Raw genomic sequence first — 18,664 nt, 5'->3', positions numbered from 1 at the left:
GTGCATATAAGCGTAGTTCATAGGCTGGAACCCTGGTTTTCATTGAATGAAGCGAAAGTCGCTCGTGGCGCGAGCACGGCCGGCTACGCAATACACGTTCCCTCATCTAGAGAGAACCGAGGTTACGTTAGGTAACCGATTCGTTCTCTTACGAGAGGTTCTCTCGTATTGCGTAAGCTAGCTTACGCTACGGGAACCCATTGTCAACGGCGTGCGCGCCAAGCATCCACTGCATGAGCCCCGGGGGTGGGGGGACCCGGGGGAGCCCTTGTGAGTGGGGAAATAATATTTGGCCGGCAAGAGTGCGGGCCAGTGTGTGTGTAATACATAAGCACATAGTGGGAAGGGAACGACAGAGCGGCGGTGCCGGTCTGTGTGGAATGAGTCCCATCAGTGCAGCTCACCAGGGGAGCTGTAGCGTATTAAACAACTAGTAGTTTTGCCTGCATGGCGGGCACTTCCAGATTGTAAAATCTGACAAAGGTGGAGGGGGAAGCCCAGCCCGTTGCCACACATATGTTGTGAATGGAAATCCCGCTGGACCATGCCCACGATGAGGCCATGCCTCTAGTGGAGTGAGCCCTAATGCCCAACGGGCATGGCAGGTCTTTTGACGCGTATGCGGCAGCAATAGCGTCCACTATCCATCTAGACAGTGTCTGTTTCGAGGCGGCGAGACCTTTGGTGCGCCCTCTGAACGAAACGAAAAGCTGCTCAGAGCGTCTGAAAGAGGCGGAGCGCGCAGTATACAATCTCAGTGCTCTGACTGGGCAAAGGAGATTGGCGTCGCGTTCGCTATCGGATGCTGGCAGCGCCAATAGGGAAATGACCTGTGCTCTGAAAGGAGTACTGATCACCTTGGGAACATAGCCGTGTCTAGGCTTTAAAATGACCTTGGAGTCACTTGGTCCGAACTCAAGACACGTAGCGCTGACAGACAGCGCGTGAAGGTCTCCCACACGTTTGACTGATGACAGGGCAGTCAGAAAAACGGTTTTGAGTGAAAGGTATTTCAAATCCACGGATTGAAGCGGTTCGAAAGGGGGGGCTTTCATAGTTTCGAGAACTATAGAAAGATCCCAGATAGGAACCGATGGGGGGCGCGGGGGGTTCATCCTTCTAGCTCCCTTGAGGAAGCGGATGACCAGCTCATTTTTTCCCAGTGACTGGCCGTGCAGGGGTTCGGCGAACGCCGTGACGGCCGCCACATACACTTTGAGCGTGGATGGGGATCTGCCCTTATCCAGCAGCTCTTGTAAAAACACGAGCAGCAACGACACCCCACATGTCCGTGGGTCCAGGTCTCTGTCGGTGCACCATTTTGAAAACACAGACCATTTTGACGCATAGAGTCTTCTCGTGGAAGGGGCTCTAGCGTGTATGATGGTGTTTATTACCCCTTCTGGCAGAGGGACGGGTAGTCGTTGATCACCCACGCATGCAGCGCCCAGCGCTCTGGGTGGGGATGCCAGATCGTGCCGCAAGCTTGAGAGAGGAGATCTGCTCTCACTGGGATGGGCCACGGCGCTGTCAGTGACAGCTGCGTAAGCTCCAGGAACCATGTCTGATTCTCCCAACGCGGGGCTATGAGGAGCACCGAGTGACGCGTTTCCCTGATCCTCTGCATTACCTGTGGCAATAGCGAGACGGGAGGGAAGGCGTAAAGCGGGCGGTTGGGCCAGTCCTGGGCCAGCGCGTCCTCGCTTTTCGAGAAAAATATTGGGCAGTGAGAGTTCTCTTCTGACGCAAAGAGGTCTATCTCTGCTCTGCCGAATATGCGCCATAACTTCTGGACTGTTTGAGCTTGCAGGGACCATTCCCCTGGAGGAATATTGTCTCTGGACAGTCTGTCTGGGCCGTCGTTCAGGTGGCCTGGCACGTGCGGAAGATGGAAGAGGTTCCTGGATCTGACACCGCCCTGACGGTTTAGGTAGGATACCACAGATCTGTTGTCCGAACGGACCAGGACGTGGTGACCCTGAATGACCGGGAGAAAGCGCACAAGCGCGTACTCGACCGCTATCATTTCCAGACAATTTATGTGAAGGAGCTTTTCCTGAACTGACCATAGGCCAAAAACCGGAGAGCCCTCGCAGACCGCGCCCCAACCCGTGTTGGACGCGTCTGTCGAGGTGACTTTTCGGCGAGATACAGCTCCCATCGTCACTCCCCGCTGATACCATTCGGCCACTGTCCAGGGCTGCAGAGCTGAAATACAGGTCTGAGTCACCTTGATCGGCTGGCGGCCCGTGGCCCAAGCCTGGCGAGACGCGCGGGTGTTTAGCCAATGCTGAAGCGGGCGCATGCGCAGTAAACCCAGCTGAAGTACTGCTGCGGCTGAGGCCATGTAACCTAGCACTCTCTGAAATTTTTTCAGAGGCGTGAGGCTGTTCATCTGAAAGGACGCGGCTAGTCGCTGAACACGGCGCGCGCTGTGTAGATAAGCGAGCCGTCATTGCCACGGAGTCTAGTTCTATTCCAAGGAAGGAAATTGCCTGACTGGGCTGTAGTGAGCTCTTGGTCCAATTGACTGCAAGACCCAAACTGTTCAGATGGCTGAGGAGAACTGTTCTGTGAGACAGAAGCTCCGTATGTGACTGTGCCATAATCAGCCAGTCGTCCAAATAGTTCAGAATTCGCAAGCCCTGACTCCGCAGGGGTGCGAGCGCCGCATCCATGCACTTCGTGAAAGTACGGGGTGCTAAAGACAGGCCGAACGGAAGGACGGTGTATTGATAAACCTGGCCGTCGAAGGCGAAATCTCAAGAATGGCCTGTGACGGGATTTATCTGAATCTGAAAGTAGGCATCTTTCAGATCGAGAGAGATAAACCAGTCCCCTGGCGCGTATGCGCGAGGAGTTTCCTGATTGTAAGCATTTTGAACAGTCTTTTTGCAAGCACCTTGTTCAAACCCTTGAGATCTAATATTGGTCTGAGGCCGCCGTCTTTCTTGGGAACAAGAAAATAACGGCTGTAAAACCCCGACTCGCTCAGCGAAGGCGGCACTTTCTCTATGGCCATTTTGCACAGAAGATTTGCTATTTCTGAACAAAGCATGCAGGCTGCTTCCGTGTTCACAATAGTTTCGAGCCGCGCTCTGAAGCGGGGAGGGCGGCGATCGAACTGTAGCAAATAGCCCTGTTTTATTGTGCTTAACACCCATTTGGATATCCCTGGGATAGCTTCCCACGCTTTGAAGCGTAACGCTAGAGGGTGAATGGCCAAATCGCCCTGATTGCTGCACACAGCGCGCTGAACAGAATGTGTGAGCGCGCTTACTGTGCTTATGCATGACTGCTCGCAGACAGCAGGGACAGGCTGTTCTGTGAGTGACTTCCCGATTGAGGTGAATGGGGAAAGAGTCACATCTGTTAAGTGATGCGCGAGCATAGTCACGGGCACGGGACTTACATACAGAGAAGTGTTTGCTGGCCGTGTGACAGAGCGGGCAGAGAATGGGCACGCGCACATATTCGTGAGCGCGTTAATTGACTCTAACACTCGAGCGGGCTGTGTCCGCATTATGTGAGTGGGCTCTGATCGGGACACGGGAAGTGTAATGCTTGTTTGTAGAGGTGAACACTGGATTGTGGGCACATTTTCTACACATAAGGCTGGTCATGTGACAGAGCGGCCAGAGAAGGGGCGCGCGCACGGATTTGTGGGCGCGTTTATTGACTCTAACACTCGAGCGGGCTGTGTCCGCTTTATGTGAGTGGGCTCTGATAGGAACACGGGAAGTGTAATGCTTGTGTGTAGGGGTGAACACTGGATTGTGGGCACATTTTCTACACATAAGGCATGTTTGCTTTTTACAAGATTTCTTTGGGTCGCCGTGAAAACGGCGTTTGAGTGCAGGCAAGCGGGCAGTATCACCGGCTTGTTGGCTGCTGAATCCACCACTGTAGTAGCCTGAGAGAGGGGACTGACAGGGGCGAAGCTTTGACGGTGGTCCGGCCGGCGCGGACTGAGCCGTCGTTTTTTCAACAAGGCTAGGAGGACTTCGGTTGCTCAGGTTTCAGCGCAACCTTAGACCGAGGCCCGCGGGGGCGGCGATCTGCGGCGGCTATCTGAGCGCGATCGAGGGCGGCCGCCCTGTCGACGCTGAGAAGTCTGACTTTGTTGAGCTGGGCGCTGTGAAGAGGCTCGTGCAGGAGGCTGGTCACGTGGGCGGCCTGCAGAGGAGCTTAGCGCGACGCGGCAGGAAGAGGTTCATGGCTTGGGTGGCTTTCTGGACTTCTGAAAAGCGGTCAACAATGCCACTCACCGCGGAGCCGAAGAGACCGGTCGGAGAGAGCGGTGCGTTGAGGAACGTGGAGCGCTCTGCTTCTCCCATGTCGGCTAGCGTTAGCCACAGGTGTTTCTTGGTCACAGTCAGCAAGGCCATGCACTTCCCTAGAGTTTGGGCTGCAGCTTTGGTGGCGCGAAGGGCGAGGTCCGTCGCGCTTCTTAGATCTGTAACAGCCTCTGGGTGCCTGCCTTTCTCATCCCACTCCCGAAGAAGGTCCGCTTGGAGGATCTGTAAGACGGCCATGGAGTGCAGAGCAGATATGGCTTGGCCGGCGGCGGAATAGGCGCGGCCAACATAGGCGGAAGTCGCTCTGCAGGCCTTAGACGGGAGCACTGGCTTAGACCGCCATCTCGCGGAGGGCGGGCAAAGGTGTGCTGCTACCAAATCCTCGACCGGGGGGATGGAGGAGTAGCCCTTCTCAGTGGCGCCGTCCACCGAAGCGAGAGGGGTGGAGACGTGGGAACGGATCCTGGCCGAGAAAGGCGCGTTCCACGACTTTGCAAGCTCAGTGTGGAGTTCCGGCAGGAAGGGAGCGGCCCGGGCCGCGGGTGTTGCGCGGCGACGGCTCTGAAGAAAGCAGCCGTCGAGTCTGTTGGGAGCCTGCTCAGGGGGCGGTGACCACTTGTTGCGCGGTCGACGACCTGTGTGGGGAGGCGTGTTAGTTCCCCTTCGACTCTGGCGCGGGTCCTGCTGGATTCCTGGGCCGAGGAGTAGGCGTGGGAGCCTGACCACTCCTCGCTGTCCGAAGCCATGATGGAACAGCCCTTATCCTCCGCCTCGTCCTCCGAGATGGCCTCAGTGCGGCCGCTGGGCGGCAACTGCGCGTCCCGGGGGGCGGGGAGGGTGAGAGCGATGCTCGAGGGAGAGGCTCCGGCGAGGCAGTCGCTTCTATCACCGGTTCTGGCAGCCTTTGGGAGCGGCACTTTTTCCTGCGCGGCGGAACGGAAGGCGGCGCGGCGGCTTCGGTTCTGAGTGCTTCGAGTCGAGCCCGCAGGGTCGACATCGGAAGCTCCTCGCAGAGGTCGCATCCGCCTTCAGCGAGGGCGAGCTCTGCATGCCCCAGTCCCAGGCAGAGAGTGCAGATGATGTGGCGGTCTCCAGCGCTGAGAGGGGCGCGGCATGAAGTGCAAGTGGTGCGAGGCATCTTAAAAAAGATGCTCGTTACTCTTTTGTGAAGTTCGTTAAGAACTAGCTTGCTCTAAAAAAGGATACGTCACCGGATGGCGTAGCTCGCTGGATGGCTGAAGGTGGCGGAGACGGCCGGCTTCTTCGAGCGCTGTCCAAGCTTGCTAGATGCCCCTCGAACGGCGACGCGGCTTCCAGTTCAGAGATGCGAAGAGCTTCGCTGAAGAGATGAAAATCAGGGTTCCAGCCTACGAACTACGCTTATATGCACTCTAGCCACGCCCATTTTGGCGGGCTTTCATGCAGTAAGCGCGCGGACGCCTCTCATTGGACGCGAGTTCGCCCAAGTTCGTCTATAGGCTGCAGCAGTTGCCGCAGAGCAACCAATGAGCTCGCTAGCTAGCCCGCTCAAGGTCTGCAGTTGCTGCACTGCGTTGACAAATGATACAAAATTAAGGATAATTTTTTGGCTTCAATATCTCAGAAAAGATGAATCTTTCCCATAGCGTAAGCTAGCTTACGCAATACGAGAGAACCTCTCGTAAGAGAACCATACTACAACACATCTTTCTCCTCTTTTTCTTCAATAATGCAGTTCTTTACCTCAATAATTCTGACAATGTCTCGAGAGCCCACCAAATCAGGGTTAAACTTCACATGAGCTTTGTTTGTTGCCAAGGCAACAGAGGCTTCCAAAATTCCCTTTGTCCTCAAAAGTTTGCTTTCGATGTTATGGACACAGGAAGCACATGTCATACCAGTGACCTGATGAAATATCAACATCAAGACTGAAATACATTGAAATAAGGCCTTTAAAATACATACATCAAACCATTCTTTTGTTGAATTTTATATTAGCCCTTCATAAGAATTTCTTGTTCATCTCTGTTCCTGCTGGTTTATATATAAAAAAGAGAACAAAGCAAAGCTTATTCACTTTTCATTCAAACATATTGTATGAATCCAGGCTTGTCATGCAGAAATTTTAGTTCAAAAAGGTGAAAAATGTGTCCTTTTTCTTTTATACAGTTTAAATAGTACTGTAAAGTAGTTTAATAAATAATGTTCTATGATGAAGTCATTACCCATACTTAATAGGAATTGAGAAAGTTTTTACAAGCAATTTAATTTAAATCATTCAGATTAAGTCATTTTCATTGAGCCAACATAATATAGTTAAATAGGTTCAAACCAATGTTCTATAGTAGTTTCAACTAAACTTCATTAGGTTAATCAAACTCAATTTAATAATGTTTAATTTAATGAATTCTCTAATTTAATTTGGTTTATTAATCATTATTAATACATGCCATGTGAGTAAGTGTAAGAACAGTGAAACTAATACACTGTCAATTTGATAGCAACTGCTTATATAGATCTTAAATCAAACATTACTTCAGTGTGAAAGTTCATCCTCAACATAAGCACAAGCACCAATCTTCACCACAATGGTAACCCCCAGAACTCCAGCCTAACAGACACTCTTTTTAAATACCAATTTAAACATTAAATATTAACTAAATATTTTTTAATAAATAAATATATAAATTACACTTCATTTCAACGTTTGTTTACCCCATCCAGTCCTGTGCAAAGCATGGTGGGCAATGGAAATCCCCTGCCCAGTTTCCTCAATGCTACAAAATGTATTATGCAGTCCCAACTCAAATGGATAAAGTAATCTTACAAATTTCATTCAATATAAAGCACTGGAATCAAGTTGTGATAAAATGTTCTAGAATTGCATTGCTTTAGTTTGTTTTAATTAAGTAAACTGAACTACCTGGAAAAATCGTTTTTTTTGTGATTTGTGAACGAAACATAGGCCTACATCTCGCCAGTTTTAGGTAATTACCCCACAAATACTAAAATCACTGGGTAATAAAGTTGTAGAATACAACTTTGAAAATGTCAAGGTAAGTATTTCAAGGTATTATATTATCATTATTATATTACCATTATCACAACACAATTCTTTCAAATTCATCTATAAGTCATCTATTGTTTGGACAAAGTATTACAATGATAATATAGTTCCCACCAACAGTGGTAGCTAGTCCTCAGCAGCTATATCAACAGCTGTTTCACAAAAAGCTCATACATTTTAATACCACAGCATGTCATTATAAAGACATGCATGTCATCGTAACGACAATGTGCAGTGGTAATGATGAATGTCTGTGCTCAGTGCCTCTGAATGGATGGAGATGTGTTAATTTAGCCTAGTTTTTATGTGCAAGAACATTTTCTGACGCTGACTATTATTATTATTATGTTTAAAAAGTTTTCTTTTTGTTTATTAAACAACCTGTCAATACAAAGTTATTTTATAAGAAGAACATTTGAAAATTTTTATTCAAAACCATTTCTTTTTTATTTTGAAGAATTAAAAAACAGGTTATAAAGTGCCCCATAGTTACAGAATCAGCCACATGAACATATGCCCCTAGACACTTACAGAGAGATCCAGGACGCCATCCAAGAATGTGTTCAGCTCCATCACTGAAGCGCCAAACCCCAGAGCAGAGATTAGCTGGACAATCCGAGCTGGGTCCAAAAGCTCTCGATCATATCTCACCTCTGCCTTACCAGCCATCAGGGCAACCAATACTGATTTAATACCTAAAAAATAAAAAATAAATCAGTACACCAGTTCACAAACACACAGAAAATCAAATCACTGAATCTAATGTTCTGCCTTAAACATATTTAGACTATGTAAAAAACTAAAAAGTACTATTTTTAAAATAAAAAAGTTCCTAACACATAACTACAGTAAAAAGAAATGATAATGACATTTCAACCTTCATGTTTCAACAGGTTTCTCTCAATGTTGGCCACACAGGATGCACAGGTCATCCCTGTCACCTGAACAAAAATTTTCTGTGTCTCTCTTTCCTCAGAACCACTGGGGTTGTCTTTGTTGATGAAACTTGGTGAAGACCTAGATGTCTGGATACAGCTTTTTGGGGGCAGGTGTTTCAAACCACTAGACCTCTGAATGCTTGATGAACCTTCACAAATGGCAGAGTCTTTGGAAGAGACAACAAAAATTACACATTTTGGAAAACAACAAAATCTACTTTAATCTTGACATTGCTGTGATTCTTGTACAAAGGTGAAAGATTTTATGCTTGTATACAGAACACGGATGCACAATATTTAAATATTTTTATGATTGCAATCAAGTAAGTTAATTATCATAGTTTAATACAAGATACATTTAAACATGACTTCATGTTTAGGGACCACAGTTAATAAGTTGAGCTATGAACGTTAAGAAGAGGGAGGAGAGAGAGAGAGAGAGAGAGAGAGAGAGAGAGAGAGAGAGAGAGAGAGCAGCCAGCTTAAAGCCTCTTTAATCCGATTAGACTCAAACTCTCCTGCTTTGCTACGTCTGGATTTGAGTCATTCAAGAACACTTCATGTTACTCTAGAATGGCAACCTGTGTAGTAATCAAGGAAACCATTGTACTGAACATACCTTACTGGCTGAGATGAAACAACTGTCTAGATACAGATTTAGCTAGTTTCATGATATCTACTATGTATTAGAAGAAATGAAAGATAAGGTTTTAGATTGCCAATTTTTTAATCCCTATCAATTGTTTTAAACATGGGAAATGATAGTCTCGGTTACTGTTGTAACCTCTGTTCCCTGAAGGAGAGAACGAGACATTGTGTCGATGTAGTGACACTAGGGATCACTCATGGGAGCCCCAAAATCTTCTTTGAGAAAAGGCCAGTGGGAATTTGCATGCCACTCCCCTGGACATACGGGTATAAAAGGAGCTGGCTCGCAACCCCTCATTCAGGTTTTACACCGAGGAGCCGGACAAGGCGGCTCACGGAGAGATCCCACAAGTGAAAGAGGCATAGCCTAGGAGGATTCAGCCTCCTGACGCCTCTCAGGAAACTGATGATCAGGTCGCGCTTCCCCAGGGACTTCCCATCCACCGCATCGGGGTGCGCCACTATAGCGGCCACATACACCATCAAGGTGGAGGGGGATAGCCACCCCTCCAGCCTCTCCTGCAGGAAGGAAAGCACTGAACTAACTGCACATCTCTGGGGTCTTTGCCTCAGGAAGAACACTAATTTGCGAACAGGCGCCACTTCAAGGCCTATAGCTGCCTCATAGAGGGAGCCCTGGCCTGAGAGATCGTGTCTGGACACTTGCTGCAAGGGATTCCCTGCCCGCAGAAATGCAAAGTCTGTCCAAGGGCTGAAGAAGTGGCGGCAGATCGGCGTGATGGCCACGCGATGTGTGCTAGAACCAGCCAATTGTCAAGATAATTGAGGTTGTGAATGCCCACTTCCCTTAATGGGGCATGGGCTGCCTCCGCGACTTTAGTGAAGACGCAAGGCGACAGGGACAGGCCGAATGGGAGGAGAGAGCAGAAAGTATGCGTCTTTCAAGTCTACAGGTGTCAAACAATTGGAACAAAATAACCTTGACGCACCACTGTCGAGGTTAGTGAGAGCGAATGAACCCAGAATTCAGGTCAGTAAAAGGTGCCCTCCACAACTTTGTGAGTTCTTTGTGCACCTCCGGGAAGAATGGGACTGGGGCAGGGTGCGGCCGTGAGCGGCGCTCCAAACCCAGGAACCAATCATCAAGCCGCGAGGGCTCAGGGCAGGGTGGATGGTTCCACTCCAGCCCAACACTAGCGGCAGCCCGGGCAAGCATGGTATTAAGCTCTGCGTCAGCCTCAGACTGGGTGGCCACACCCGACGGTGGATGCCCAGTCGAGTCCTCAGTGTCCGACAGCACCAACCTGCTCTACGATGGTGTGTTTGAGAGCTCTTCCTGCTCACGAGCTCCGAAACAGACATTAAACTCACCCTGTGGTGAGCTTCCTGTCTCATCCTAGGGATTTGAGTGTGCTGGGGAATGGGAGGTCCATGGGGGATTGCCCAGCAGAACCAGTCCCATTGGGGTCCCCAAATCGCCCCCAGAGCTAACAGACCCAGCGTCGGGTCCGGGGCAGGGTGCGGCTGGAGTGGCTTACACACAAAGGAAGGGAAACCATGACCGCAATGTTGCCATAGTCATGTTCTCGCAGTGAGAACACGAACCATCCACGAACGCTGCCTAAATGTGACTACGGTCCAGACACGTGAGGCAGCACTCGTGGCCATCAGAGGCAGAGAGATAGGGTATCCAGGAACTACACACAGACGGAAAGGCATCTTTTTAAAGACAATGTCCGTCACTGCGCACTCTTTTAGGAAATATACTCTTTTTCTGCAAGAATATATACTCTTCCAGCTGTATACCCAGGGGCATACACTGCATCAATTGCAAAGAGGGGGAGAAAGCTGCTGAAATGCTGTATATATATCCAACAGCATACGCTTCTCAATGAGATGAATGGAACGGTAGAGGAACTCGCTGCTGGACACCACTCGGCTCCGAAGAACAAATCTGAATGAGTGGTTGCGAGCCAGCTCCTTTTATACCCGTATGTCCGGGGGAGTGGCATGCAAATTCCACTCGCCAATTCCCATTGGCCTTTTCTCAGAGATCAGAGGTGTTTGGGGCTTCCAAGAGCGACCCCTAGTGTCACTACATTGACACAATGTTGAGTGAGTGACAGATAGGGAACTACACATTCACACAAACACTAATAAATTTAGGGCAATTTTTAAAAAAGATCCACTTGAAAGTAGCTAGTAGCTAATAATAAAGTATTCATTTTTAAAATTGATTTTAATAAAACAAAAATGCTAAACAGTATTGTTTATTGTAGCCTAATGAAAGACAATAACAAACGCATTACATTAATGACAACTAGGTGGTAAAATGTGCTTAATTGTCCTGAATATAGTCACAATGCTAATAATTCTATGGGTCCTAATACTAGACAAAATTATTTTTATGCTCATTTTTTTTTTTTTTTTTTTTCCCTTGTGTTTTGGGGTGAATGTATTTATGAGTTTCAATTACATTTAGCCCCAGTGAGAAATAAATGTATATTCACCACACAAGATACAGGTTTTTCGTTTTTGTATTTGTGTATTTAATTGGCCTACCTGGTTCTATCCACGCTTCAAATCCCATGTCCTCGATTGCTGCCTTCAGTTCTTCTGGACAAGTCAAGCTGGAGTCAAATGTTACAATTCCCTTCTTTTCCTGTAAGTAAACCTTTATGGAACGTACCCCAGCTCTCTGGGACACCATTTCCTCTATGGCTTGAACACAAGAGATGCATGTCATCCCTTCTATTTCGATGGTGACGCGTTGTGATGAAATCCTGACCAAAGAATTCGATCTGGATTCTGAGTTCCAACCAGGTATGGAAACCCTAAAATTCCCAGGTGGAATCTCCTCCAACAAACCTTTAACTGTCTCCAAGGTTAACTGAGATGGGTCAAATCTAAGGTCCACACTTCCTTTTTCCAATGACACAAATACAGAGTTGACACCTAATATTCCTGACAAGGTCTCAGTTATGTTCTTGACACAAGACCCACAACGCATCCCTTCTACACCTAAAGTCACCTCAGACCAATCAGCGGAGATGGGTGCAGCACGAATCCCAGTTGCAGCAGGTTGTAGTTGAGTAGGCAATACCAGAATTGAGGCATCAAACCCCATGTCCTCTATGTGTCTTCTCAAAACCTCATGTGTTACCTTTGCAGGGTGAAACCTCACAGAGGTTTCTTTATTGCTCAAAGACACCTGGACACTTAGAACCCCTTGAAGAGTTCTAAGCCGTTCTTCAACAGACTGGACACATGTCTGACAGGTCATTCCTTGCACCCTGATCTTCACCTCACTCTCCTCCATCACCATCTCTTCCATCTGAACCCGGGCGAGGTGACCCAAACTGGTCTTCAATTCATTGGGGCCCCCTGGCTCAAAACCAAGATTATCAAAAGCATGTTGCTGAGGGGTCCAGGCCTCATGTGGACCTTTATTCTTCTAAACAAACAGAAGAAAATTTAGATTAACCTTAGATTAAACCAGTTGTAAAGTGTAATTTCATTCCATTTGCAGAGAATCATTGTACCATGGGTAACGAACGACAAGCCATTTTGTTAAAACTCTTTGAAGAATGTGCACCCAACTGAACCAAAGAAATCTGCTCGAAATCTGAGGCTCCACGAGCACTTGACACAAAAGCATTAGTACAAACCTTTCCCATTTTAGAGCATCAAAGAACAGATTAGTGCTGAGGTCTGAACTGTCACAAGACTTGAAATTTTCTCTTGCTCTATTAGTGCCCTATTACAATGTGAGAGCTGATCACATTGGACCAGAGTAGCATGTTTATTTGCCGTTAACTTTACATTAGTGGTTAAAAGGATAGTTCACCCAGAAATTGTAATTCTCTCAGCATTTACTCAACCTCATGCCATCACAGATGTTTAAGACTTTCTTTCTTCTGCGGAACAAAAACAAATATTTTTAGAAGAATATCTCAGCTCTTTAGGACAATGCAATGCAAGCAAATGGTGACCAGAACTCCAAAAGTTCCAGAAAGGAAATAAAGTCAGCCCAAAAGTACTCCATAAGACTTCAGTGATTTAAACAATGTCTTGTGAATCGATCCAGTTAGTTTTGGGTGAGAACAGATTAAAATGTAACTTCTTATTCGCTGTAAATGTTTTAATTGCAGTCTCTAGGCTTGATCATGATTGCAAGCTCGATTACACTATAGGAAGTGTAAATCAGCTTTGAAATCATGATCAACAAGGAGACTGCTGTCAAAATGTACATGTGAAAAAGGTTACATATTTTGGTCTGTTCTCACTCAAAAACAACTGGATCGCATCAGAAGACTGATTAAATCACTGGAGTATTATGGATTATGGCTTTTAATGCGATTTTCTTTAGCTTAAAGGTCTAGTCCATTCACTTGCATTGTATGGACCTACAGAGCTGAGATATTCTTCTTTAAATCATTGTGTTCAGCAGAAGAAAGAAAGTCACACATCTGGGATGCATGAGGATGAGTAAATGATGAGAGGATTTCATTTTTGGGTGAGCTATACCTTTAGTTTTAAAGTACTAAATAACATAAATTACCAGAATTTAGGATGTATTTTATAAAAAACACAGAACATGTTTTGGATCTTTGTGGCACAGATGGTAACAATTGGACATGAAGCACTTCTTGTGTTGCAAAAAAAAAAGAAAAAAAAAAGAAAATGTACTCCGACTATAGTTTCTTTGTGGCCAGAATTTCACAAGACTGGGACAACCAGTTTTTCAGTAGCTAAATAGTTGTTCAGAACACAAATTAATGAATGTTATTGCATTATATAACAAAATATCAAACCAAGTGGTGATTATTTTCTAGAAAATTAAAAAGATGTGTACTTCTAGGACAGCTGAGTAAACTTGACTGGAACTGACTTTGGTCACTAAAAACACCATTAATTGTAAAAAATAAATCCAACTTTTTTGCAAAAAGTGAAGGTCTAGCATCACTTATTTTCTCAAGAAAGTTGTTTATATATTTTGTAATCAAATTGCACTGAAATTCAGACATTTTAAGTGTGGCTTAAGTGGGAGCCCATTTTTGGGGCCACTACAGTATACTGTATATAAGTATAATACATAGGCATTGCGCATTTTCTATTCAAATTCATTCTGTTCATGCCAAGCTTGAATGCTGTTCATCTTCCGAGTCAATTTGGGCCATTCAACCTTTCATTTGATTGTGGCAAATTCTTTATTGTTCTGTTATTAAAATAGTAACACTATCCAATAAGGGCTGGGTTTCCCGATAACGTTGCAACTTAAGCTTTATCGATCATCTTAACAAACATTGCACGTTATTTTACAATGTAGTAATGCCTGTTTCCCAAACCAGCACGTAGATCGCTCGTTATAAAGTTGAACATAAGTGCTTCTTTACGTGAGTTGTCTGGTCCAAAGGTGCACTTTAGCTAGTATGTCCAGGAGTTTGTCTTCTAAAAATGAAAATTATATTTTATATTTATATATGTACATATTCTGGCTAACTTTGTTTTCATAGATTATTTAAATAAACGTTTACACATAACTATGTGGGTAGTTTACATAAAATGTTACGCAATGTCATTAACTATGAAGTTATATTTGGAATGGCTCAAAACAATTACTTTCCCTCGTGGCTCGACTGGTAGCCCCAGAGCTGGACAGGGAAGATAAATCGTCCTAGGATTTTACATGGTAACTGGCCCAAAACATGTTGAGTGGTGGGGGTGGGGGGTTCGCTATCCTTTTCTTCATATCGTGGTGCAGTTTTGTTGTCCATTATGCATAACGCAGCGGCTCATTCAGCACATTTTGCTCCACCGGCCCGCTCGGTTCTCCCGATGACCAGTCCGCCCCTGATCGGCCCCAAAGTGCATCAGCCCACCGGGAAAATGCCTGTATGCCAGATTACCAGTCCAGCCCTGGGTAGAGCATTGCATCAGTTGCATGGGAGACCACAGTTCAATGCCCAGTCAAATGAGGAAGTAATACTCAATTAAACAAGTAATCACGTTTGTATAAACAATAACAAGCATGATAAAGAGGTTGCATTTTTGTCCCTAACATTGCATTTTGTCTCTACCAATGATTAAGGATTTTGGTTGGGGGTAGAATAAATAAAATAAGCATTTCTCTTCACTGTTTTACACCCTGTTCAGCTGAAAACAATAATTTTTATAACTGGCCTCTGGCAAACTCTCTTGAATAAAAATGGATTGCTTTAGCCTCTGGAGTTTTCAAAGTCATTCAACGTATACTGATTTTGGCTAAAGAAAAATGTGAGATCAGGCTGGTTATGTTGTGGTGTGTTGCGGACCAGGTTTGGTGTGCTCAAAAAGTCCCAGTCTGTCCCTGGGTGGAAATACTGACAGACATGGAAGTTGTTTGTAACCTTGTCGAGGCGCCAAAATGTATTACCTAACTATTACAGAATTTATTTAAAGAAATAATTATGGCTTTAGTAAGACAGAGTTTCAGATGTATTGATGCTCAGTCATAGAGAATAATGAAAGTGATGCAATAAATGCATGTAACGTGAATGTACGCTATGTGAATCATATAGGGCTCTCACGTAGCCTATAGTTTTGTTCCTTTGTCTGGAAACTGAACAAATACACACAGAACAAGACTAAAATGACTATGCTACTCATAGACCTGTCTAAATATAAATAGATCAACTGCCATTATGCATCATGCAGTTTGTTACTGCCTTGTAAATAGACTATAGCCAAGCTTATTTGTACCAGCCATTGGAGGAAGAAAGAAGAGGAGGAGGATAAGAGAGAGAGAGGGAATCTCTTATTGCACACTCTCGCTCTAATCTCCTGTAACGATGTCACTGGCAATGATGATGATGATGAAGACGATGACGATGGAGTGAAGAATCCATGTGCAATTTATTTAACAAAATTGATATCCCAAAAAAAACCTAACTATGAATGTGAAACATAAACATAAACTTGAATTTAGCTAGACTTGACTTAAACTTGAATTGACATAAACTTTGACTTGACATGGCATGACAAAGTTACTAAACACATAATACCTAACCCAGCGTTTCTCAACGGGGGCGGTACCGCCCCCTAGGGGGCGTTTGGACAGTGTTGGGGGGCGGTGTGAACGAGGCAGCAGAGAGGGGGGCGCTACTCAGAGGTACTCAACAGGCGGCCTGCGCAAAAATCTTTTCAGCTCTTCTCCTTATCCTATGTCTTCGTCTTGCTCGGATTACTGCTGCCACTTCACCAGGAGGATATGCCAGGAGAGCCGCTTCCTAAGTTACACATGCTTTTAAGTGGCGGAGAATTTTCAGCGCAAAATAGAGGCGCGCTTTCACCGGCTTTTTCTGTACATAACGCGGAATACATAATTAGGCGCATAATTAGTGCTCAGGGCTCACACTAATGACCGTAATTAATTAAAAAAAAAAGTGGCTGTTTTTGACGTCGTTTTTTCTTCGGTTCAGTTCAGGTGGCCGAGCTGTTGTCATCTTTGTTCGTCATTTGAAATCAAATGACCGTTTGTAGGCTATTCAAATTTGAAGCCTAGTATATATTGCCTAATTGAGTGCGTGAACGACCACTGCTTTTTCATTGGCCATTTAGGTTAGTTACGTTGTTGTTCACGTGATTGGTTCATCTTAAAAAAATTTGTGTGTGAGCCTGAATTTGTTTGAATTTCTAAATACATTTTTTCTAAATACATTCTAAATCGTTTTTTTTTATTTTTGGGGGCGTTAAGAGAATCATGAAGAGGTCAGGGGGGCGTTTGTTCAAAAAAGGTTGAGAACCACTGACCTAACCTAATGAAAACAAGACATGAACATGGAGGGAAATAGGAATCACATGACTAGGGAACCACATGACATGAAACAGAAAATAAACTTTCAAAACAAAAGACATGAAATAAACGAACAAACACATCAAACATTACATCTCCTCTGTTAATCATATTTTAATTATTTATTAAGGCATACTTATTTAAGTTTTAAACTGCGTGGTCACATTACTCACATATGTCTTCTTAAATAATCTGTCTAAGAGCATGTTGTCTTCTACTGTATTACATGTCTGTATTACGACCTATCACGTCGCATGCGCAGACTGCGGAGACTGATTATTGATTTCAAAGCGATTTTTTCAACACATATTTATCCTCTGGAATAGATTACAATGGCTTTCCTATGATCAAAATATATTAATAATATTTATTAAAAGTCCCATTGTCTTTGATAAACTGGAAAAGATGCCAGAAAGATATGTTTAAGTTGCACTTAATGGACATAAGATCGGTTCAAAGCTCTCGTTAACTGCTAGATATTATGCGTTTGGGAAACCCCCGTTGAGATTCAATAGGCCTACTAATTAAGTGCTGCGAACGTTGCTCGCTTCTACTTAGTGCTTCGGGAAACCCAGCCAGTGTTGTATTTGTTTAACATTAACTATATCTAGATTTTCAAATAACGCATTTAAGATCATTGAACAAGAATTAAACAAGAATTTAAGTAAGTTTCTATCTTTTAAAATTGTTATAAGGCAAAATGTTTTCTTAATTAAATGTATGGCTACTGTACCATACTATCTGTTCCATCTTTATCAATCAATGTGACTAACCTTATTTTCCTTGAGTCCGTCTTTGCTGTTTTGTGAGAAACCACAAATGCAAGGATCCGACCCGCAGCGACAAAGAGGTCTGCAGTCGTCCATGCACATCTGTTTCCCGTTCGCTGTCCCATTATCAGACGACTTCGAGATAAACTTGACAAGGTTACTGACCGGACTGAGTTTATTCATTGTATCGGTGTCCTACACTAGACTTAAGGCTGAAATGTAATTTCTAAACTAATAATACAGTCGCTGTTTAGCTGCAAATCTCTGCTTTTGTGTTGGCTGTCGATGAACAGGTTGTTCTATGGCGTGACGGTCCGAGCGCATTTAAATATCTGCAGGTTTTGCGCTCAGCTCCGCGTATCATCACTGTTCCTTATCTGCCACTCTGGATTTTGCACTCGTCACCACCTGTCAAACTTTTGCACGTCACATTTTCTGTTAATGACTGAACCGAATGAGATAACCGAGTGCACAGTGCTCAACTAAAACAAAGATCAGTTCGGTGCAAAGCACACGACACAACTGTATGACTTCTCTCTCTCTCTCTCTCTCTCTCTCTCTCTCTCTCTCTCTCTCTCTCTCTCTCTCTCTCTCTCTCTCTCTCTCTCTCTCTCTCTCTCTCTCTCTCTCTCTCTCTGTGTGAGCGTGTATCACTTTGTAAGGATAGTAAAACCCGAAATTTTTGACCTTGTGGGGGACATTTTGTCGGTCCCCATGAGGAAAACAGCTTATAAATCATACTAAATTATGTTTTTTGAAAATGTAAAAATGCAGAAAGTTTTCTGTGAGTGTTAGGTTTAGGGGTTGTGTTAGGTGATAGAATATAAAGTTTGTACAGTATAAAAACCATTATGTCTATGGAAAGTCCCCATAAAACATGGAAACACAACATGTGTGTGTGTGTGTGTGTGTGTGTGTGTGTGTGTGTGTGTGTGTGTGTGTGTGTGTGTGTGTGTGTGTGTGTGTGAGAGAGAGAGAGAGTGTATTTATCACTTTGTGTGGACCAAATGTCCCCATAAGGATAGTAAAACCCGAAATGTTTGACCTTGTGGGGACCCCATGAGGAAAACAGTTTATAAATCATACTAAATTATGTTTTTTGAAAATGTAAAAATGCAGAAAATTTTCTGTGAGGGTTAGGTTTAGGGGTTGTGTTAGGTGATAGAATG

The 18,664-nt window shown here is 44.9% G+C and overlaps 1 protein-coding gene across 1 annotated transcript in view; it reads right to left on the bottom strand.

Annotated features, from left to right (window-relative positions):
- The window catches only part of LOC127646875 (copper-transporting ATPase 2-like), a 36,274-nt gene extending 18,447 nt beyond the window's left edge, over positions 1-17,827 (bottom strand). Inside the window, exons 1-5 of the mRNA XM_052130811.1 lie at positions 17,499-17,827; positions 11,454-12,345; positions 8,222-8,449; positions 7,876-8,039; positions 6,021-6,182 (exon numbers count right to left, since the gene is read on the bottom strand). Of these exons, the coding sequence (XP_051986771.1) occupies positions 6,021-6,182; positions 7,876-8,039; positions 8,222-8,449; positions 11,454-12,345; positions 17,499-17,678 (1,626 nt within the window). The 5' untranslated portion in view covers positions 17,679-17,827. The remainder of the gene's footprint in view (positions 1-6,020; positions 6,183-7,875; positions 8,040-8,221; positions 8,450-11,453; positions 12,346-17,498) is intronic.
- Positions 17,828-18,664: the final 837 nt, after the last annotated feature.

Source organism: Xyrauchen texanus, chromosome 7 (genome assembly GCF_025860055.1).
Source record: "Xyrauchen texanus isolate HMW12.3.18 chromosome 7, RBS_HiC_50CHRs, whole genome shotgun sequence".
Lineage (NCBI taxonomy): Eukaryota > Metazoa > Chordata > Actinopteri > Cypriniformes > Catostomidae > Xyrauchen > Xyrauchen texanus.
This window is presented reverse-complemented; position numbering and strand designations above follow the sequence as displayed.